This window comes from Rhopalosiphum padi, chromosome 2, assembly GCF_020882245.1.
Source record: "Rhopalosiphum padi isolate XX-2018 chromosome 2, ASM2088224v1, whole genome shotgun sequence".
Classification (NCBI taxonomy): domain Eukaryota; kingdom Metazoa; phylum Arthropoda; class Insecta; order Hemiptera; family Aphididae; genus Rhopalosiphum; species Rhopalosiphum padi.
In genome coordinates, this window is record NC_083598.1 from 51,900,737 (window position 1) to 51,926,563 (window position 25,827).

General features: G+C 27.7%; 1 protein-coding gene and 1 non-coding gene across 6 annotated transcripts; both read right to left on the reverse strand.

Annotated features, from left to right (window-relative positions):
• Positions 1 to 15: 15 nt before the first annotated feature.
• LOC132920530 (calcium-transporting ATPase sarcoplasmic/endoplasmic reticulum type) lies at positions 16 to 22,310 on the reverse strand. Of its 5 annotated transcripts, XM_060982988.1 has the most exons (19): positions 22,176 to 22,310; positions 22,033 to 22,088; positions 17,310 to 17,499; positions 14,702 to 14,719; positions 14,407 to 14,489; positions 14,230 to 14,343; positions 13,075 to 13,356; positions 12,792 to 13,014; positions 12,425 to 12,689; positions 12,114 to 12,327; positions 11,741 to 12,034; positions 11,396 to 11,680; positions 11,123 to 11,335; positions 10,658 to 11,014; positions 10,430 to 10,582; positions 10,230 to 10,363; positions 10,035 to 10,152; positions 9,840 to 9,957; positions 6,463 to 7,114 (listed from the first exon to the last, which is right to left on the reverse strand). In XM_060982988.1, exons 3-19 carry the CDS (start codon positions 17,425 to 17,427, stop codon positions 7,008 to 7,010), a joined length of 3,096 nt encoding a protein of 1,031 aa, XP_060838971.1. In that variant the 5' UTR covers positions 17,428 to 17,499; positions 22,033 to 22,088; positions 22,176 to 22,310; the 3' UTR covers positions 6,463 to 7,007. The 5 variants fall into 5 exon arrangements, with proteins under 5 accessions (XP_060838974.1, XP_060838971.1, XP_060838969.1 ...); XM_060982991.1 differs by lacking the exon at positions 6,463 to 7,114 and adding an exon at positions 16 to 1,194 and having other exon boundaries at positions 22,033 to 22,268; XM_060982986.1 differs by having other exon boundaries at positions 22,033 to 22,269.
• A 587-nt stretch (positions 22,311 to 22,897) lies between these two features.
• On the reverse strand, positions 22,898 to 22,969 carry Trnaa-ugc (transfer RNA alanine (anticodon UGC)). The gene has a single exon. It is a non-coding gene; the product is annotated as a tRNA-Ala (tRNA).
• Positions 22,970 to 25,827: the final 2,858 nt, after the last annotated feature.

A 25,827-nucleotide genomic window follows, 5' to 3' on the forward strand; every position in this document is an offset into this window, starting at 1 on the left:
AAGAAAAAAGAAATGTAAAATCTTTCAATTTTATTCGACTCAAGACAAAACAATGACATTCATAATTTGTTTTTTATACATAACAAAAAAAAAATAATAATAATTCCACAAATAATACACAAGATAAACAGATAAACAACTAAATTTATTTTTTTGTATTCTAAGTATATTATTAAAAATATTTCATTTTATATACACGAAAGTTCAAAAACAGAAAAAAAACACATTTCTATAGAGCATGCCTAAAAGAACATAAAATTTGCATTTATCATAATATTAATAATCGTATATTTTTCGTTTAACAGTTCTACACGCCTACTATAATACCTCTACCTATAATAATAATTAATAATAAACGTCAAATATAACAATAATGTATTATATAAAATATTTAGTGTCAAGCACTGCGGCGTTTTTCTGGGTACTAATAACCGATCAAAATGTTGTTATCATTGTTATTATTATTATTTGTATCGTACCTATATTATGAAAAAAGAAATTACTGCAAGTGATCAAACGGGGGTTGGATATGGGGAGGATAATTTGCACCGATTCTAATGTTGTTTATATATTGTGGTGGCATGCGCATTAGTGTAATACATAAAGTACTGGAGGGATAAAAAAATATAAAAAGCAACCGAAAAGAACAAACGTACCTAAAATGTTAAAGAAGTCCATTGCAGCAGTCTGATTATTTTTCAAGCGCCTAAACTTAAACCACTTCCCGTCTAGGTACGTTCGCATTTTTATAACGATATAATATACATCGTACACGATGAGAAATATAGTAACAATAATAATATATGTAACACTAAAGATTTATTATTATTTATAAATAATATTTTAATAATTTCAACTAAAGTTTGTACTTTATGTCTACTAAACCAAAACAGTCTAAACGCGTTAAAAACAAAATAATTCTTAAACATTTTTTTTTGTCCTACAATATTATAATCTTACCTAACACACACAATTGATGAGACATGATCTATTTATTGTATTGTCCGTGTACCGTATTTGAATATTAAATTATGGATTTTTTTTGGGTTTTTATTGTTTTTTTTTCGTGTTCTTGTCGAAAATGCGCTAAGTCGCCTACGATGGTTGGTCGCCTGCAGCCTCACTGGTGCGGTGTGGTGCAGTCCACGCGATGACCAGCGGCGGCTCACCATTTCTGTTCGATTGCCAGGGGCACTGGAAACAAACATATATCCGTCCACAGTTGTTTTACAAATATTGCTACTTTTTTTTCAAAACTACATCAATCATGTTTTACGTTTTATGTATCAGCTAAACTACAGTAGCGAAAAATCACACACACACAAAGAAACCGGCCTGTGTACAGCAAATTATTGTTAGTAACGCGCAACATACGAGGTAGGCAATGATGAGATTCCACCGTGTTATAAATAAAGACTTAAAAGTGTAAAAACAGACTCATAGAAATTTGTACCAATTCAATATTGATTACAATAAATACATCGTACTCGACACCACAAAATGATCGATTTTATTTGTGTACATACATGTAGGGCCCTGGTAAAAAGGCAAGTATGAGAGATCGCCAGTAATAGTTGTTTCGTTAAAACTTAAAAGCAGTCAATAGATACTTAAGTTGATTGAAATATTTTTACATTTACTACTTGAAAAAAAAAATATCGAGCGATAAAGGTTTTAACATAAAAATGTGTGCAATTTGATATATTTAGATATAATTATGTAGGTAACAACGCGTTGACGAACGATTTACCTTGACGTGAGTATTATGAATTACGACCGTCTTGTGGGAGAGAAAAATTTCGCTATTTTTAACACTGCGAGGGACTCGGCGATGAAACATCTTTTCCGCTCTGGTCACGAGAGGCCTGTACGCAAATATAAATTTTTATATTTTCATTTTTGACTCACAAAAACGTTGTGCCAATAACGTGTTTTTATTATTATCACCGATCAGCTGTACCTATATTGGCACAATGACGTTTGACGGCAGCGGGTCAGTGGCAGTCAAAAGTCGTGTAAAATTGAAATTTAATTTAAGCACACTACAGTGCCTATAAAAGTATAAATATAATGCCGTCGCAATGTGCTACGAACAAGGGAAAAAGGAGGGATTTAAAATCGAACACTTGCTATAGGTCTATAAGTCCACCGATCCGTTTAAAAATATAATTTAATGTATTCCGTTTTTGTTGTAAATCACAGTGGCCGATGATTGGGATTTTTAAAAATATTTACAGAAACTTATCACAAATATAATATAATGGTCAATGACAAGGGCCTCATGAAATAATTTCCAAGTCAGAAATTTCCATCGCGTGAAAATATGTGTACACATTTAACGTAGGTAGATAAGTACTCATATTATTATTTTAAAATTCTTAACACTTATAATAGTGCAATAGGTTTTATTTTTTACCGACATTTACCTAAATATTCGATAAAAAAAAAACCAAAAATTAAACTCATTTTCAGCTGTTTGATGTTTAGGGAATAGGGATCAACATTTGTTTGCTAGTTTTAATGTAAGTTTAATTAAAAAATATATACACCTGCACCCTTTTGTCAATCTAGTACTATTAATACTAATCATTTTCGGACCTTGTAAAATCCTCATTCCTTAATCGATGAGACTTGAATAATACGTTTTTTCCCGTCAAAAATGATTAATAATGTCTAATGATTGTTTTTAATGTTATATAACATAATATTATATTTATATACAATCGATTTGAAATTCGGGCGGGAATAAACATTATAGATGGTTTTTGATGTGTTGTTAGAAGTTTATCGAAATTGTCATTGGAACGTTAATTGCCGCGGCGCTACACGGGGGCAAAGGTGGGAAAATTTAACGTTAAAAATATGTAATTAAATAAATCAGTTCTAAATCATTATTAATATAAAAATATAGTATTAAATAATTTAATCAGTTTTTAGACTTAAGTTATATCGTTTTATGTTTGGCTGTTATATTCAAATTAAATATGTTTTTTTGCACATTTAGAAATAAAAATACTCAATAAAATTAATACTAACTGCAGACTTTCTAAAATCTCATACATTAAAAAATAAAAAGTAATGTATTGTTACATACAAATAAAAGAAAACGGAATGAATTTGAAGTTTTACTGTAGTATATTTGTGATAATAATATAGTAGGTATATTTTTTGATTATTTATTGAGAAATATAACATATTATAACAAAATCATTTTTAGCAATACTTTTCTGAAAATATGGTATAAACAAGTGATCGAGTAGCCATACATCCCCAGCTCCAGCTCCCCAGAAAATTTGGTCCGATATTACCCCCCCCCCCCCCACCATCAATTAAAGATATCTGGCGCTGCCACTAGACGTTATTGATGATTTTGTTTGAATAAATACCAACTAACTAGAATTCTCATGTTGATTATTTTCGTACCTATATTTTTTTATTTATATATTGATAAATTATAGGGTAGTGACTTAATGTGGGACGACAGTAACCATGCAACCAAAGTCCATACCTTCCCGTGGAGAAGCAATTTATTACTCACTTTAATTCCACTAGAAAATCAAGAAAAAATCAGCATGAAACAGTGAACTTCGATTTTCAAACTCCTCAATAATTGCACTCGGAAAACAACATGAAATAGGTATAATTTTACGGGGCTTTCAATAGGCAATTTCAATGATCAAAAGTAGATGGGAAAGTATTATACGGAGTATTTCGGTATTGCAAAAATGTCTCTAAAGCGCGACTTCTCTGTAGGTAGTGAGATCATTGTCCGAAGCCAACGACTTGTATTATAGATAAAATTGCGTAAGTAAGGACTAAGGAATATACCACTAACATACGTTACGGACAGACATTTTATAAACCTGCGTGGAAGGTGGGCGGCTAGTTCTTGCCAAGAAAAATCGCACGGAGCCAATTACGTTCAGCTCGAAAATAGACTGAATCGTTAACTCCATGTATAACTGTACAAGTCGAATAATTTCTAGGCTTTGAGGGCGATCCATGCAAACCCCGAAAACACGAAATTTGAGCCAAGTACATAAGCCAACTTGGTTTTTTAGTGACTTGTCTATGCCTTATTAATATTCCTAAATTAAAATATCAATAAATGTATCGATAACACTCAATAGCACCGTAGGCAATTTATAGTTAATGTATATTAGTAGTATGTAGTAATGTTTCGTTTCGTTCTTTTGATTTGAAAATGTTTAGACAAGTACGTATAGAATGTCTAATAAATATGGGCGATAAAATATTTAAACAAAATCGTATTTAATATTTTCATGTTTGCTAAATAAAGGAAATACATGATACATTGGTCCTTTAAATTTTCTAGGTAACAAGTGATACGTACATAAATCTTGGCAGTGATCGAGCCCCTCCCCCCACGATTTACGAAGAGGTACTTTACGATTTTCGAATATAAAGACTTAATTGCATTTGACGTGGTGGGCATTACATATAATATATTAATATACCACTGCTGGATATATTGAATTGTCCCACAAATATTTTTGGATTGTTTAAATTGAGTCTCTAAACTCCACTACTGTTTTCATTTTTGTTAAACTTTTCATAGTTGTGTTCACTGACAGCGCATTATATTATTGTTAATAACGCTAAATCATTTGCTTATTTTTAACGCATTCTATCCATGTTTTTATTTACCTATACGGGTATACGTTAAATTAATTATCGAGTACGTACCTGTTGTTTCTGCGTCACCCTGAAGTGGTAATTCAATCCTTAGCGGGCCACAGCTGTTTGCATCGGTGCTCGTGCGCAATATACATAATATATTATACCTGAAGTCGGCCGTTTTTCTCCAAGCAGTTTAGCAACGTCGTATATTAATCATTATAATATTAATATAATTTTGTTATGTATATACTACATCATATTATTACTAAGATATGCGCATTGGCTGCAGCGGTTAATCAATTTACTTATACATATACTGTTACGTAGATACTATATTATACATTACACAGAATGATTCTCTGAACGGTAACGCATCATGTATTATATTTTAGAAAAGCATCGACCTTTTTTTTGTTTTTATAAGTCACCATTTTCAGAAAAGTATTCTGCTTCAGTAGATTATCAAACCAAAAACACATTAATATTATTATACTAAATTAGCTGGTATACCAAAAGTCGATAGTAATGTCACCAGACATCATCAGACTTATAGGCTAGCAAGTGTCATATACTTTTTGAGTCGACGAATTTTCACTGTCAAGAAAATAATATTGTATGTATGTGCAACAGTATATGGAAAATGTTTTATTATTTTATTAGTAGACAAATAAAAAATATAATATAATATATATTTTGCGACGTGTTAGATGGGTAAACGCAGAAGACAATAAAATTTTTTTATTTTTTTTACTAATAGCTATTAATAATGTAAAATTACATTTCTGCATTTCACAGGTCACATCGTAGGTTGTCTGCTGCCGACTAATACAAAAAAAAAATTGGCAACTATAGCGTTAGCACTTGGCAATAATATATAGCTGGTAAGTATTATAATTTGATGGTAAAAAAAAATTCATAAAACTTTTAAACTTCCAAAGGAGCAGTCAGCAGCAGCGCATACTAACTACCAAGTTGACGGTTAATTTTTACGCTAAAAAATATCGAAACAATTACTATGTTCATAATTTGTCATTAACCATGGTACTTCCGCATTTAAACGGTTTATTTTAATTTATATATATGCTGTATAATAGAAAAAAAGATAATTATATTTTTACACTTTTACAGACATCGATGAGGAGTTTTAAATATGCTGCCAGGTAGATTTTAAAAACTATAAAATTTTAGGTATTTTAGTTTTCAGCCAAATGATTTTAATTTCAATTTATTAGAACAATATTATTAGGTTTTCTGTCATAATTTAATTTTAATTCACTAAAAAAATATCCAGCTAAATTCTAGATCCTATATTAATAAATACTCTTAATTAAGAAACTAAAATTAGAAATTTTATAACATTATATGAATTAATAATATAGGTATAATCATACATAATTGTTTTAAATTAAAATAGGTGATATAATAAGTTAATATTTAATTAATAATTAATAAATTCATGGTTATTTTTGTGCTTAAAGAAGTCCGATGAAATTTGTATTTGATTGTGAGTGGCTTTATTTTTCAAACAAGTTATTAAAGGTGGTGAGTTACGTTAAGTATTAAATTATAAAGGATTCATGGCATACGTATAGGTAATAACTTCTAAACCATGTTGATACGTAATATAATTATGTGTGTATCTACTGTATCTATTATTCAATGTTTTTTTTATCCTATCAGACTGTTTGGTCAAACGTATAATGAATACGATAAAAATATGGTTTTTCTACGAATTAATAATATTTATTTTATACGCAATCCGATGATATATAATGTGCAAATGTCCAAAACTGTAATAGTTCGGACATTGTAAACGAAAAATAAAAGTGTTAAAAGTAATGTATTTATAGATAGTTTTTACTAGGTTATAGAACCGAATGAAATGATGATGAAAAGGAATGTGTGAAATGTGACATGTGTCGATGAACAAGCCGCTGTAAGCACAATATTTACGTCTACAAAATACGTCAAAAGTAAATTAAATACTAAAAAAAAAAACAAATACAATAATAATGTCTAAATACATATAGTACTGATGTTATATAGATAAAACATAAAAATAAATAATTCGTCTAAACGCATAAACAGTACAGCCGCACAGAATTAAAAACATATCACGCAACTACATACAATGATTATGTGTTAAATAATTGTTATTATTATTTTTCTACGTACATATGATATTATATATGAATACGAGAAAACGGAACATAAAAAAAAAAAAAAAAAAGGAAAACAAAAATGTCTCTTAAAAAGTAACAGCGATCGGCGGCGCTTTTAATAATACAAATAATATCATGTATAGGTGGTACGCGCAACGATTATATCGAATAAAATGCGTAAAATTGGCGCTTGGAAATTTATTTTTAATCGGCGTGTGATTTGCACGATTTCGACGGCATTGCCGTGCCGTTGTCTCGTTCTACCATCTGACCATCGATTTCATAATAACGGCTTATACTCGATTGCGTACCTATACAAGTCATATCATTATATTTCATCACGCGGGCGCCATTTTTTTGCCGTCTTTCCCGAAAAATTAGCCGCAATTATAATATTATGATGTTGGATAAGCCGAAAGAAAATGTGCAGTTTCGTTCACTCCCTTTTTTACACCCCCAACCATAAAAATAAGCCAGCATTGTTTTATGCTGTGTTTTCATTATGACAAATCCACAATAAACAGATGACTAATGATTGCGTTCAAAAAAACAATTCTTAGCGAAGCAAAACTAGTCAAACAGTTTATTGTTTAGTTACATCCAATGATTGTACATGCAATGAAACTTGTGGTGTTACATGTTCAGTGGCGTATTGAATGTGAATTATTTTCACTATAAGCCAATTTCATATTTTAAGGGCACTGTTGGCTTCACTCATAATCTAAAATTAATTAAGCTTAAAAACAACAGTAACAATATGTTATGTGCACACAAGATAAATATTTTGTTTCAAGTGTTTCAAAATAAAGCAATTGGTGCAAATGTGCAATAGAATAGTTTGATACTCAGTTATAATAAATAATAACACAACATATTGATTAGAAATCACAAGTTAAGTTCCAGTTTCATGGAAAATAAGAGTGAAATGCTACGATCTTTATGTCTAAGCTATTCTTTAAATGCACCAATAAACATTTATAATTTTAAAAAGGTTAGGTTCTATTGATTTTAATTACTAGTATTACACATGTCATCAAGAGTTTTTTTTATTCAACAAAACAATAATTCAACTTCTCAAGTTAATAACTATTTTGAAATCAAAACAATAACTTAATGTTTTAATGTTAATTTTAATACTTAAACAATAATATTTACAAATATTTTTATTAACTAACTAGTAGAATATTAATATTTCAATAATAAAGGTATATGTATACAAATTGAATAGTTAAATTTACTTCATAATACAGAATGTGTGATGTCAAAAATAAAAATGACCAAATAAATGCTTTTTTATATCAATTATGTATAAAAAATAAGTTTGGGTTTAGATTTATATCAAAAACTGTAAATACCTTTGATTAATCACTAATTATTATTATATATTTTTTTGGAATTTATTTTTTAATAATTTGAGATGTTTTAATCTAATTTGTTTAGTTCACAATAAAAACATAACATATAAATATACTCAAAGTTATACTCATTGTGTTTATTTATGTTTGAAGCGCATAATTCTTCTTTTTAAAATATTAAAAAAATATATTGACTCGACAACTATTCTGTATTATATAAAATTTACCCACCCATTAAATTAAATAGTTTAAAAACAATGTAGGAAATATTCATAAATAAGCTATCAAATAAAAAAAAAAAATTAAGAAAAAGTTTATCTAAATATTGTAATACCATTCCAGTTTTTGATATTGGCTTATTCTTGTAATAAAGAAATTAATCTACTAGTTCAACACAAAATAAGCTTCTGTCCAAAAAATATTTAAAAAAATGTATTCGGATACAAAATTAATACATTCTTTAAATTTAAGCCTATAGTTTGGTGTTATTAAATTATTTTTAAATGCCCTAGTGTACGAATATGTAAAAATAATAATAATAATAATAATAATTGCAATGCATTAAACTCTTGACTAAAAAAAAACACCAATCAACACAAGTTTATTAGTAAATATATAAATATTTAATATGCGATTTATTATTATTTAGTTTTAACTCTTTCCAAGTAGATTGAATAATGTTTTTATGTTCAATTAGATTATGAATGGATTATATAGAATGTATGTTAAACAGAAAACTGATGTTCCTAAAGTATAAAAAGATGCATGAATATTATTGAATTAATGATAAACCGCACATTTTATTTATTCAATACACATAAAGTTTAATTATTTTAATAAATACAATTATATAGAACTAAAAAAATGTATATATATAATAGTAAAAAATTTAGACTGATATGTTCGCCCACACACTGCTTTATAGTATATTGTTTGTTGTATATCCAATAACTTCAGAAAATAATATTATGTGTACATTTATGTCAGGTCAAACGACATATGCATTTAAAGGTAATTTTAAGCATCTTACAACATTAAGTTAAATCACGCACCAGATGTTAATTATAAGTAAAAAAAAATTAAAAAAAAAATACAAGTAAAAAACAAAAAAATAAACATCTTATTGGCAGTGAAAAATCACAAACGTATATTGATTCGTCTGTTGTTCTAGACACACCTTACCATATGCATTAAAATCACAGGACCGAAGGCACGCAGAATACGTTATTTTAGAACTAATTCCTTACCCAACAATAAATGCCGAACATCTTAAAATTAAACATGGTTTTTTTTCTTCTGTTGAGGCTTACTACAAGCTTACAAAGAGTTAAATGTCTTTAACAAAACATTTCTAAAAATTAACTATGGTAAAAACAGAGTTAAGGGCAATGAAATTTCTATGTGTTTTTAAATGGGTTAGTTATTTTTCAGTCTTGATTTCGTGTCATAATACGAAAAAGCGAAGAAAAAAAATTATTTAAAAATTGTTTAATTGCCAGAGAAATTATTTTGTACATGTATCAGAATGTATTTTTAAATATAATTTTTTTTAGAGGGTGGGGGAAAAAGCGAAAAGGACGGTGGCCATCTTGTGTCCTTTACAAGGGTCCGTAAATGATGACGGCGAAAAACACGGACCACATGAGCACGATACCCCACACCGTTGCGATAACGCTCTTACCGTCAGTGAACCGTCGGGCAACAAATTTCAAAGTCTCGTCCAAAAGTACTACAGGTATAGAAAACTTCATTACTGTGATCCATTCATCAAAAGTGAGAGGAGTCACTTGGAACACGGTCTGTAAATTAAAATTGTTTAATTAATTTTAAGCTCATAAGTATTTAGGTTTTTAAAGTAGAGAACTATATTACAAACCGATAAGAAATCAATGTGTAGAATAACAAAATGAAGAGTGAAGGACAATAACATAGAACCAATAAGCCACAAGTTTGACCATGGTGGCATGCTAATCAAAGATTGATTTTCTGATAAACTGTAAAATATAAAAACCACATTATATTATATCTATATTTGTGTAACAATAAGAAAATTATAAAAATCTCATTTAACCTGTTCATTGCGTTCAACATTTCAATTGTAACTAATACAGAGAGAGCCATTGTCATTGGATGAGGATCATGGAAAACTGCACAGTCAAGACCTCTGAACTCACTTCCTCCGCTTATGCATGATAAATGGTGAGTCTAACATATAAAAAATACAATAATACAATAAATAAATATAAATCAAACAAGTAGTGTATAATTTACCAGTTGATAATACGATATTTGTGGACCATCTTCACAGTACATGAACCACCAAGCAGCAGCACCAACAGTAGCTGCACCAACATATCCTCCAATGGCCATATAACGGAAGAACAACCAGCCAGAAATCAAACCTTCATCACTTTTACGGGGGGGCTAACAATACATTATAATAATAAATACAAAATATTCAAACACATAAATATATTAAAAATATAGTTTTTTCATTACTTTATCCATAATGTCAAGATCAGGTGGATTGAAACCTAGAGCAGTAGCTGGTAAGCCATCAGTGACCAAGTTGACCCACAAAAGTTGTACAGGAATCAGAGCTTCTGGTAATCCAAGTGCAGCAGTCAGGAAAATACTAACAACTTCACCAATATTGGATGAAATCAAGTACCTAATAAATTGTTTCATGTTGTTATAAATAGCTCTGCCCTCTTCAACAGCTGCCACAATGGATGAAAAGTTGTCATCGGCTAACACCATTTCAGAAGCAGATTTGGCTACAGCAGTTCCAGAACCCATAGCAATACCAATTTCTGCTTTTTTCAATGCCGGAGCATCATTTACACCATCACCAGTCTAAAGAAAAATCAAGTAAAAGTTAGGAATAATAAACGTGTAATATGTACCATTAGCTAGTTTTCTACAAAAGATTTCAATAATGAAAGAAATTTTATGTTTTCTTACCATGGCAGAAATTTCGTTCATGCTTTGTAAATATTCAATAATTTTTGATTTATGGGATGGTTCCACTCGAGAGAACAGCCGAGCTCTAGCTACAGCAGATTTTTGTTCGGACAGAGATAAATCATCAAATTCTCGTCCTGAGTATGACTTTCCAGTTGTATCTTCTTCTTCAGTGAACACACCGATTCTACGACAAATAGCTTCAGCTGTGGCCTGAAAATTCAATTTAAATTAGAATATACAAGTTTTAAAGATTATCGACAAAATGCAAACCTTGTTGTCACCAGTGATAACAATAACTCTAATACCAGCTGCTCTGCACCTTTGGATTGAATCAAATACTTCTTTACGAGGAGGATCCAACATACCAACTACTCCCACAAATGTCAAATTTACTTCATAAGTATGGAACTTGGTAGAATCATTAAGATCCATTTGTTCTGGTTTGGTTGGTGAATCAGCAGTAGCAAGAGCTAAACAACGAAGAGTGTCACGTCCAGTACCATATTTACGGGTCAATTCTAGGATACGGTTTTTGAGTGCAGATGTCAAAGGAACCTAAAATCAATATATTGAGCAATAAATAAATGTTGTACTAGATTAATATCACAATATTACTTTTTGAGAGCCAACTCGGGCATGTGTACATCTTTCAAGAACACCTTCTGGAGCTCCCTTAACAAACAATTTGGGGCTATTACCCATTTTGGTAGTTTTGATGGGTGTACAGTAAGAAGACATAGATTTACGATCTCTAGAAAATTCAAGAGTAAATTCTTTCTTCCATTTGGTTTCAATATCTTGTTTCACAACAATAGCTGTTGTTCTGCGGTCCAAGCCAGATTTAGAAACATTATTTGGGTTCATTTTTTCTGCTAATACTATCAAGGCTGTTTCAGTGGCTTCACCAACCTAGTAAAATACAATTCAATGGTTAAAACATAAACAATGGTAGTTATTTTTATATAATATGATAAATATTAGAATTTACCTTTTCAAAAGCTTGTTTAAATTCATTAAAATCAATAGCTGAGTCATTACACATCACACAAATTGTTCCTAATTCATTTAATGCTTCATAATCTGAGGTTTTTATTCTTTGGCCATTAAGGAATACTTCACCAATTGGTTCATAAGTTGATCCTGTGATCTCAAATTCAGTGAATGAACTGTCATTTCCTTCGATGTTCTCAAAAATGAACATTCTATTTAAACAATTAAAATATCAAAATAAAAAGTGTATAAACTAAAAACATATATAACCAAATCTGTGATTTAAAATCTATTTTTATTTTTATTTACCTGCTAACAGACATTTGGTTGGTTGTAAGTGTACCAGTTTTGTCAGAACATATGACAGAAGTACAACCAAGAGTTTCAACTGAAGGCAGAGATCTAACAATTGCATTCTTTTTAGCCATACGGCGAGTACCTAAAGCCAAACAGGTAGTAATGACAGCTGGTAAACCTTCTGGAATGGCAGCTACAGCTAAAGCAACAGCAATTTTGAAGTAGTAAATGGCACCTTTCAGCCAAGAACCACCATGGGCAGGGTCGTTGAAGTGACCTAAAAAAAATAAAAATTAATATAGTACATATTTAATAATATTATATTATATTTGTTTGAAAAGTAAAAACATTAAATAACTAAATAATAAATAGTAAATACCAATATTGATGGCCCAGACAGCAACACAGATAACTGAAATAACTTTACTAAGTTGTTCACCAAATTCATCCAATTTTTGTTGCAGAGGAGTTTTGATTTCTTCAGTTTCACTCATTTCAGTACGGATTTTACCAATGGCAGTATTTAATCCGGTACCCATAACTATACCTCTGGCTTTACCAGCAGCAACATTTGTACCACTGAATAAAATATTTTTTTTGTCCTAAATAAAAATAGATTAAATTAGCATATATATTGCAATTGTTATTATTAAATATCCAACCTGGTTCACAGCCCTTGGGTCTGGAATGGCATCTGTATGTTTAATCACAGAGACTGATTCACCAGTCAAAATGGACTGGTCAATTCTCAATGTGGTTGAGTAGATTTTAATCAACCTAATATCAGCAGGGATTTTATCTCCTACTGATATTTCTACTATATCACCAGGTACAATTTCTTTCGCCCTGATTTTTTGTACACCAGATTTGTCGCCACGGACAACTTTACCCATTTCTGGTTCATATTCTTTAAGTGCCTCAATGGCCGACTCTGCATTTCGTTCCTAGAAAGATAATTATAATAAATATGAAAAATAAAATGTATAAAGTATTCAATCTATTTTATAAACTAGCAAAAAAGCTAGTTATTATAACCTTTCAGTTGTTTAGAAACTAATAACTATATTAAAATTTAAAATGAATTTAAAAAATAAAATAATAAACCAAATTACTAAAATATTTTTCAGACCTAACATATATATATAAAAAAGGGCTCATCATTATTATATTTTTTTAATATCAAAATCTACAAACTAAAATATGTAAAAAACTTATAGTATGCAAGAACATATAGTTCTAAATCTGTAGGCAGACATACACCTTAAGTTATAAAATACGTCACTAAGTGCTTGTTTAAAAAAATTCAGTAGGCGAGTTATACTCATGCCAATTATTTTTGTATAGAGCCAAAGTATATATCAATCATCAACTGGCAGGGCCACCATAGAAGTTCTTACAGCTACACGCAAACAAAAGAGATTCTAAAATTCCTTTTTTTATTTTGAACATTAAAATATCTAAATATAACAATCAATTGAATGGATTGTAATAATGTATTTTTTTTTATTACTATTACTATTATTTTTTTATGGTGCCTACCTAATAACATATTTTGCCAGCAGTTACATGGATGTACATTTATTACTTTGAACTGAAGCCAAAATAGCCAACTATTCATTTTGAAGATTGTATTTAACAATTCATATACCAATATAAAATTATATTGTGTATTAAAAATACATAGTATAAAAAGTAAAATTTCTCAAATAACTTATGGGCCACACAAATGTTAAAACAAATTGTACAAACAAATATTCTATAAAATAGTATAAATATAAAATTATAATTTAAGTCAAAATAATTTATTTCAGAATTACCTGCCACACTCCAACCACAGCATTTGCTATAAGAATAAGTAATATAACAAGTGGTTCCACAAAGGCAGTTAAAGTTTCATTAATGTCATTGTGTTCTTCAAATAATGCTAATACCTAAATAAAGAAAACAAATATTACGCATTGATAAATCTAAGCTCATATTATAATAATACTTACAAAAGATATAATAGCAGCTAATAGTAGAATTTTAACTAGTAGGTCATCGAACTGTTCAAGAACAAGCTGCCAAATTGATTTGCCTAGAAATTTGGTTAGACATCATAATTAAATTTTATTCTACAAAAATTATAACTATCAATATTATAGTATAATTTATTATACTTGAATGAAATAGCCAAATTAAAAATGACAATAAATAGAAAAAAAATTATAAATAAGAATATAAAATTATAAATACTAATAAACTAATTATATATATATATTATATGGTATGTGTATTCTCAGTTCTTACCTTCTTCGGCGGGCAATTCTGAAAAAGAAAAAAAATTCATATAAAAAATAATAATAAAAGATCATATAAATTTTAATTTTAAATTATTTAACTAAAATATATTGTTAAAATATAAATATATATTTGTAAATAAATTAATTTATAAAATAGTATGTAGGTACCAACCCAAACTATTAAAATACTATATTGTATTTACTTTTTTTTCTTATTTTACTTAGTCAGATTATTGAATAGTATATGGTGCTATTAAATTGTATCCCAGATATATTTAGACAACTGATAATAGTTTATAATACTACTAAAACTTGCATGTTTCAGTTTTCAAAAATGATACATGAATTTACACAATTAGTATCATTGAAAATAATTTTAAAATATTATTTCAAGGTTTTATTGTCATGTACTTAACAATACCATTAATGAAGTTATATTCAATGCCTATATAAATATTAAAACTTAACATAATTGGGTAAATGATCATGTATGCAGTATATATATTGTATAGCTAAAATATCACTTAATACCCAACAACAATTATCATGAAACCTTATACTTCTTTTAATGTTTTCAATTTTAAACAAAAATGTATAATGCAATTTTTAAATTAAAGACAATGCATTAATCTAACCTTTACAGTATACACATCAATAAGAACATTTGAGTAAATTTAAAAAGTGTCATTTAATAAATAATAAAACAATAGTCATATAAGTTAGTACTAAAGCAATTAGTTCAATGCTAATTAAGCAGGTTTCATTAATTTTTTTATACAAAAGAACATATGTTATAATACATTAATATAATATGTTTATTTCTAATGATTAGCTAAATATTATGAAACATGCAAATGTGCATACTCGTTATTTAGTTCCAACTTATGGATTATAATAATAATATGAAATGTTAAAGAAACCTATTGATATTTAAAATAAAATTAAATAGATAAATTATATACATTTTAACTCTTGTTATTTTTGAAACCTTAAAAGTAAATAGAAAAAAATTAATAAATACCATACTAAAAGAATAGTCTTAAGAAATTATAATATTGTATAAGTACATAATTAAATTCTCATTTAAAAATGGCTGTATTGCAATATAATTATTTAAGTACTTTGTTTAACTAGGTATTCATCATTTTACAAATTATTTGAAAATTAATATTATTTTTGAGCAAGTTTTACTTTTACAAAATGTATTAATTAATAATAAAATATATTAGTATCATAATTAATTAATTTAAATTAAATAACTATCTAAAGGTTAAATATTCAACTTTAATAAATAGTTTTAAATATGTTTAACACAGACATAGTTTGCTTATTTCCAAATATTTTTTTACAATAAAGTCCTTATAATAATGAGTCCTTATTTAATTTGAAACCCAAAATGCAAACGAGATCCAAAATAATATAAATTTACTGAAAACAAGTGAGCTCATTGAATGAATACTCTATAAAAGAAAATAAATAGCTTATAAAAATGTAATAACAAATCTATAAACTTATAAAAAATATAAGTTAACACACTTGTTAAATTTTAAGAAGATAAAAATATAATAAAATTAATTTAACTTTTAAGACATGTTATAATATTGGTCAAGGTTACAAAAACAGATTAATTTGTTTTAATTCAATGGTAATTTAAAATAAAACCAGTTAAGTAATAAAAAAACAATACCTATAAGTATTATTATATTTTGCTAATGAGTATAAGCAAATAAATTAACCAAATAATAATTTAAATTCAATAAATGATAACTTGAGTAAAAATATCAAATATAAATAATATTGCAAAATAAAATATTCTCGTTTATAGAAATTGAAATACTTGAATGTATGATTTAATATACTTAAATATGTAGATTGAATTAAATTGAAAAAAAATCAATACAAATTATTCTCATGAAAATAAATTTAATATAAATAATAAAAATATAACAATTAACAGACCATTATAAGTAAAATTAGCCTGAATTTATAAAATACTTTTATTAATATACCTATCATCAAGATTCATATTAACTATTATAAAAATAATATCAAACACAATATATGTAGATAAATATAATATTATTAGATACAATATTATATTTTAAACATTATAAGCAAAATAAATTTAATGTCAGTATATTAATTTAACACAAAAACAGCTAATATATTTTGTTTTCTTTTAAATAGCATAAATATTTATGCCTATCTAATTAATTTATCATATTTTATATAAAAATTATTTAATTAAAATTAAAAATCTTAGTAAAATTAAAATTTCAAATAGGTAGTAAAATTTATTTTACATATTACCTAAAAATGAAATGTTTATCAGTTTTAATTGTTTATAGTCTTATTTACTTATAATATAATTAACACAGTTTCATTATTTTAACATCAAAACAGTAAATAAAAGTTAATTAATTTGTAATTAAAATGTGGATACTATTGATTTTTAATACTGTTTGAAAACAACTTTAAGATAAAATATATGAGAATACAAAATAGTAAGATACCTTGTTTTATTTAATAATTATGAAACTTGAATCGAATTAACCCAATTTTAAACTTAATAATAGGCTCACAATTTATTTTTATATTTTAATAATTATACATACCATTAGGTCCATATTTAGCTTGATTTCTTTTTATTTGATCAAGTGATAAACCTTTTTCTGGGTCTACGTTGAAGAAGTTTTGTACCTCATCCACGGTTTTCGCGTGGGCGTCCTCCATTGTGGACGGCTTGGTGGTTTAAAACGGTGATCCTTTAATATAACATTCACAACGATCCTTAATATATGGCTTCTAAAAAATAAAAATAACAACTATTTAAGTAACTAATATAAGAAAAAATAAAAATACCTATTTTAAAATTAAAAATAAGCAGATTGATATTTTTATTGTAAATAGTCAATAGATACTATGAATAACAGGATAATAGGTATATGAGTTAACAACTAAGTTGATAAAACCATACTATTACCCATTGAACTGTAGTTATCAAAATGAAATAGTTGTTTGTGAATATAAAACATAAAAATATTCCTAAAATTAAATGTTATTTTGAAACGGCTTAAAAATCAAATACTTTTAATGCTTCAAAAAATCTAATAAAAATTGTTTTTTTATTATTTGGAAGTTGGGATATACTTACTAAAATTTTAATTCATATTAGGTAATATTATAATAAAATATTGATAAATTTGTTTTAGTTTTATATAAATATAATACCGTTCATATATTTAAAGTTAGTTTTTACCTCGTACCTACTTACTGGATATTTTACTAAAATTATACAATTGAGTGTTTGCAAGGAAAAGATTGAAAAAACTACTAAACAATTCACAATTAACACAATTGATAACATGAAACCCTTACATTTTTATAATATTTAAAAATTTAATTTACATTATAAAACTATATACCAGAAACAGATAAAAACGAATAGCCTTGATAAGCCAACAACTTACACAATGTATTAATCTCCATTATCATATTTACTGATATGCTTTTTATTCTAAAAATATTAAGTACACACCTAATTTATATTAGGTATTACCTAATATTTGTCAAGGGATTAATATTAAGAACACACATTTTTAAACTTCAGAACGTAATAAATATAATCTGAGCACGGCATTAACAAAGAATCTGGGCAGCATCTTTACAGTATATTATTGACCAAGACCATTTAGACCTTATCTAGGCTGCAACAATGTGGGTTATCGAAAGTATATAATATTTATAGTCACACATACGTTGTCCGGAGTGTGACATTGATACGATTATTGTCATTGAAACTGTGTTCCCGGAGGAGTAAAACCACAAAAACGCGTTAATACATTACACGAGGTATTTGGACAAGACAAACTTAACCACCTGTGCATTGTGCAATGACGACATAACACCAAAGAGGAAAGATGGTGTCTCGTTCTAACATCAGTCAGACAGTGACTGTCGAGGGTATATGGAGTGTTAATGTACACTGTCTGTCGACTGCCGTGGTACCCACCTAATATGGTTTTTGCACACTAACCTTTGAACACCACAGCGTTACGACATAATAACAAATCCGTGGTGTGCGTGACGACGGCAGTTGATAAAATGTGTAGCAATAGTCGTCGGCTTTTGTGGCGCGTACGGTTTTCTTTCGACGTTATATGAATAATAAATAACGAACGAACGAACGAACGAACGAACGGATTGTACTTAAACAATATTTTAATTACCGTGTAGGTACGTTGTTTGCACCCGCCGAATTATATTATTAAAACGTCACCGGACGAACGCGATTTATGTGGGGCAAAACGAACGAGGGGGGAACGACAAAAACGAAAAAGCTGCGTGCCGGGTGTACGACGAACTCGCGAGTTAAAATGTATTACTGTATTAGGTAATATTATTACCGTCGACCGTAATAATAATGCGACGTTTCAATAATAATTAATATAATACGAACTGTCGTATTAGTAAATGGCGTATAATGAACCATAAAGGTGGCGGCGACTCTATCGGGAGGTCGCGCGGCGGCGACGTGCACGGGAAAGAGGAGGAAAAAAAAACGCGAATAGATAAAGACAGAAGAAGGAAATAGCCGTCGAAACTTACACGTTGCGGGCCGTGCGACAGAGACGGAACGCACTTCGGTTTGGCGGCCAATCGGAACGTCGTACGTAAAATACACGGCGCTCGTTATCAACGAAGCCGGTTTGTTACCACCTTCCCACCACGTCCGGCCGGCCGTCAGAAGACGGTGTGACGCACATAACATCAACGACGTCAGTTGTGTTATGGCATCGATTGTTCGCAAAAACGTCGGTATCGATGCCAAACAGCGGGCGGGCGACGACAACGATTTTTATTTTTCACGCCCCGCGATGATTTCGCGGAACACAGACAACGATTATTTCGAATCGATGTCAACAGTTTAGTTGAAAATATAGTTGTCCGTCTTACCCAAGTCCGGACCAACGCCGTACTACGCGCATCTACCCAATGAGATTTCGATATTTTTCCGATAATTACAGTCATTACTCATTAGCCTGATAAATGATTTCCGCGGTATGGAATTAATAGTGATAATTTATTTTCATGACGTACGTTTTCATCTGTTATCTCCTATTATGTTTTTTATATCGATATTCCCGTTATCTCGCCTGTTGGATGTTTTTTTACCGTTTTATCTGCAATCGATCTTCGCAGTAATTATTAGCGTAACGTTTAAAATATGTTTTTCCCATCATCCGACATTCATATAACACATTATGCAAGGTGTTCTAGGTATGATCATCGTAAGCAGACCAACTTCTTTTCATTGTACCGCTATGTTCGTTGATATTTTAAATATCTTTCTAAGTTAGGTATATCTATTTAGGTATCGACATTTTGTACACAGTAATTCACATAATATTATTAGAAATGTATAATATTGTCGTTTAAAAATTATAAATATTATTTTTCAAATACATTTTGCCATAATATATCAAATTGTGTGAAAAATATTAAAACTTCAAAATAATGTGTAAAGATATTTTTTGAAAATGTTTATACAATTCTTCTTGCTTATTTATTTTTTATTTTGAAAACAACTGAAATATTATACAGGAATCGATTTATTAAATAGACACTCTAACTAGTCCAACTAATAACTATACGTAGGTAAAATTGAAATAGTATAGTTGCGTATTATGTCATCGCTGATAATAATGCTAACCAATTATATAACATTATGATGGAATAGTGTAAAACAAAACGTTATCTTAATTATTGTGATTTGAGTCATTTCTTTAATCAAAAAAATGTATCTTTTTAATTTAATCAAAATTGGAAACTAATTTTATATGAATGAAACGTTTACTTAACTAATACATTAAGGGTCGCTTTAATAGTTTAAACAATAGTATGAGTTAATCATATATAACGTTGATTAATCACCACATGCTTGACTAATTAAATTATTAGGTATTAGTAGTATTAGCTTTTGAAATAATTAACTATTATATAAAAAATAAATATATAACGATACCTATTCATCTTCATTCAATTAATTAACAAATATAAAAAATATTTCATGAGAACACGGGAGCAGCAAAATAAACATTTGAATGCACCTCTAGTTTAAATACCATTAAATTTTTATGGAACACATGTTATTGGAAAGTTGCCATGGAAGATTTTTGGTGAAAAAAAATATTCTAGGTTTTAGTATTTTTAAAGTCTGCTGTTTGTAAAATGATATTTTCTACATGACCTGTGCCAATTGTTTTCGGCACGTGAAATTATTTAATAGTAGTAATAGTACATTCGTCGTACACATTTTTAACTTTAGGTCAAACGTTAAAATTTTTTTTTAATGAACGTTTACGGTGTATATACATAACATAAGCCATAAGGTTAGTTATATCCACTTTAAAAAGTTAATTTGAGTAACTTTATAGCCTTATAGGTACTTCTATAAGCTTAATTCTTTTAACTATACAATAGCTTAAACAATTACTTATTCAATTTGCACAAGTACATAATCTAGTTTGGTCAAAAATATTATCCTTGAAATTGAACTATTAAATATTTATCTCAAATTCTTTGACGCTAAAATATTAAACTGTTGTTTTGTACTCAAATAAAGTTAAGATATTACATTTGCAAATAATAAAATATGTATAACTTTTACAGTTTTATTACTTATATTTATTAAATTGTTTAATTAATAATCGTCTAATACTTACTGATTATTTGAAATAAAATAAATACCATGAACTCATTATACTGTTTACTGTATACATAGGTACGATAATCAAAATGTTTAGGTAAGTTTACTGTATAGTGTATACCAACAAGAGAATTGATCGGAAATATCATAATATATATAATATATATTACATATTACATTGTATTGCTGTATGGGTAATATATAGCAATAATTTATTAATTATTGTTTAATATAAAATATGATGGAATAGTTAAAATTAATTATAAACGTTTGTAAAAGTTTATAGAAGTAATATTATATATTATACATAAACATAACTAAAATATATTGAAATATAAGATATCAATAATAAATATTTTTGTGGAATAAATTTTATACAATTTCTATACACAAAAATAAGTATTGTTAATTAATATTTATAAATATTAGATCCATTTAAGAAATTATAAATTGTAAAAATTATTATATAATCAATTTGCAACAAATAAACATATATTTTTATTTTTATTTGAAAATATTTACAATATTTACCTAAAATTGAATAGCGTTTAACTAAATGAAACAATCTAAGAATAACAAAGGTAAGTGAGTAATAACTTAAAATTTAAAAAAAAAAAGTAAAAACTCACATTTATTTTATTTTCGTCCAATCTTCGGACGATTTTTGTATCCCAGTTCACAGCCACTTGAAAAAATAAAAATTCTGTTAAACACTGAACACTATTTAAAAATATATCACCGAGAGTTAAGAAGAAAAAAAAGAAGAAATTACAGAGTACAATTATCTCGTCCGCGGCACTTCTAAGTATGAAATGTTTGAGCAGCGACGAATGCGAGATACGAGGGACTAACGCGGTGATCAAAAATAGTCGCCCTCGTCGCTGCTAGCCGCCGTGGATTAAAAATATTTTTTTCCCCGACAATTTTTAATGCCAATTTTTCGTATACTATATAGAAACACCAACTACCCCCACTCCTTAGAAAAACCCCTCTGAGCAATATTGCACCAGAATTATAGCGACTATTATGCTTTTTACTGGGCAAACAGCACACGAAATACAATTTTACATGATTTCGTATTTTTGCAAATATTATTTTTAATATTATTATTTTAAACTTCACAAAAAGTCAAATTAATTTTTGTTATTGACATTTTGTCATACGACACAAATAATACACATAATACGATTACAATACATTCAATCAAACAAAGTTTTAAATAAAACAATAATTAGGCACTCATAGAAATTTTTTTTACTCGATATAATTTTGAATTAAAACAAGTTAAAAATTTGAATATAAGTTCATTAAGTATAATAAATAAGTATAATTAAATATAATATATATATTATATATAGTGAAGTACTAATAAATAATAATAGTGTTTTTTTCATTAAGTTTTTATTTAAGGAAATATGTATTTATATTATTATAATAATTAATAAAAATTAAATTCAAATTCAAAGTTAATTTTAAAAAAAGTGCAAAAATTCTTGGAGATGCCGGGGATCGAACCCGGGGCCTTTCACATGCAAAGCGAACGCTCTACCACTGAGCTACATCCCCGATGTTAAAGTGAGGAATTATTTATATAAGATAAATAAAATATTTAAACTTTTATTATTTTTTTTTATAAGTAAGTATTTTTTAAAAGTAAAATATGAACATTTTAAAATTGTTAGTTATTGGAAAAAAATATTTTTCTACAAAAAAATCCTACAAGTATACAAGAGTATACTCTGTTTTGCTCACGTAAAAAAATGAGTTTACGGATGTCTCATATTATATTATATTTAGATTGATATTAATTAATCACTAAGGTCTATTTCTTTCTTGATTTTTAAAATTGTTTTTTTTGATTCTGTGATGAATGTATTGATTTTACAATGATGTATGTTTTTTTTTGTGTCTGCCATCACGTTTTGGAGTAGTATTAATAGTATAATACTAGTAATAGTGCTTTGATTTTTAACTTCAGCCCCTCTTCAAATCTATTTGGTACATATGAGGGGGGGGGGGCAAAAGTAAAAAGTTTCCAGTAGTTTTCAAAAGTGTCAGATAAATCCTTAAAATAATAACGGAAAAAACAGGAATTTTTATGCATAACCAGTTTTTGACAAAATCAATTTTTTTTTTTTACTGTTACTAAAAAACGAATCATTGTAAATACTTGAAATTTTCACCAAATATTATATATTAGCGTTATCTATAAACGATTAAAATTTCAAAATATTTTGACTTTATTAAAGCTATTTATAGGCAATTGAAATTTTCGATTTATTTAAGTTTTATTTTTGAAATTCCGATAAAAAAATTTGACATTCCAAAATATCTTTAAAATTTAATACTTGGTTTATTATAAGTTGTACTAATCGTAGCAAAAAAAAAAAAATCAAAAATCGTTACTCACAATTTTTGTTTATAAGCATTTAAAGTTCTTCCGAGAATCATTGTATACCACGTTTTTATAACTTAGTTATTTTAATTAAAAATAAGTATTAACTATTAAGTTATAAAAATATAATAACATCATATCATAACATTATATATGTAAAATAAATATTATATAAAATTAATATTATATTAAAATTGTTTAATGCATTTTAAGTCGTACTCTTCACTTTCTATGTATTATAGTAATCGATTTCTACTACCGATTTCTACAAAGTAGGACCAACCTGCACGACCTAGCCTTTACTTACGTTAATAATTTATCCGTTACGCCACAACAATTTTTGTTATAACTTATTATATCAATAATTTTACTCGTAATATAGACATATTATTGTCATTTTCATTGGCGATTTGTAACATTAAATTTAAATATAATTTTTTGCTTTATAAGAGTATGTCATCGTAGTGCTGACTTACTGATGACTGATCTGAATTAATAATTCTGAATACAGTTACAGAAACTGCAGCAGTATTCAGTATATGCTGACCAATGACTGCGAGCTCGATATTTCAGTTTCGTAAACATATATTATAGAATGTACTAAAACTTAAAACTGGTATAGTTACCAGTTACCGACTGAGTATATAGTGAGTACTGGAATCCGTACTCCGTCGTCTGGACAGGCACGTATAATTTAGGAGGGAGGCGATAAGAGTGATCGCCCCCCTCCCCCAAAAGCATATAAATTTACGTACCTGCATCTGGAGGAGTGTTATTAAAATTAATTTAGGTAAAATAAAATATGGTAACCCAATATTGTGGTCCCTAATATTATTTTTACATTTACATTTGAGCAAGTATACATAATTTTACTCTTATGTTTAAAAATACTAAATAGTAAATAACAGCCAGAGGTAGATTTATTCTGAACGTAAAATTAGGTAGGTATGGTATGTTATACTAACACGGAGACAACAATCGCCCATTACTAATAGGATATCTTATGGCCTACCATAATGGTTATATAGGCTATTTTGTGGTTATATATTTAGTATTTATTATTTGACTGATTGTCTAACAATGTCAAACAATTATTTGCATGGCAAAATTTAAGATCTACGTTTTAAACTGTTAACGTTTTTTTTTATAATCTATTATTTAAAATGATTACAGGTTATATATATATATATAGTTTTGATTAATTTATTTTATAATAGATAATTTTATTACTTGTAATTTGCACTAAAATATATCATGTATTTGTATTTTGTGCCACATTTAAAAATTAATATTTGAAATTTGTGCTACGACAGAAAACGAAATGGAATGCATATACTTATATAGTTATATACCTAGGCACATTTATTATTATAATTATAATATGACTGATTTTTATGTTTTTTAATAACCTGCAGAATTATATTTATTTAATATATTTTTTTAAATTACTTTTAATAATTTTCTAAAAATGTAATTATTAAAATAAACTCGATTAATGAACGATTAAAAATACAATATGTTAAAGTGAAAAAAAAATTGTTTAGTTATTTAAAAATTGCGCGAATTAAAATTTTTGTAGGTTCAATATGACGCAGATTATATATAATGCCCTTTTATTTAGTTTTATGTGGCGCAAACTATACAATCTTAAAAAGTAGCGCAAACTACATAAATTAATTTTTAAATGTGGTGCAAATTACATGAGCCCAATAAAATCAATAGTACATATATATAGTTATTTATATAGGTAATTTTATATATATAACTATTATGACTTATGAGTCGTATTATATCATGATGGTAACTGAACAAATTATATGGTTATTTATTTATAATATTATTGCTTAAAATATTATCTTATCCCAAATATACAACAGAATTAATTTGAGTATGTGCAAATTATATATAGGTAATAATATACAGATGCCGCATATATTTTATAATATTAAAAGAGATGTTTTATTATTTCACTATAATAACACTAATTCGATTTGATGGTTCTAATGTGGCGTAATGTGTGTAATGTAAT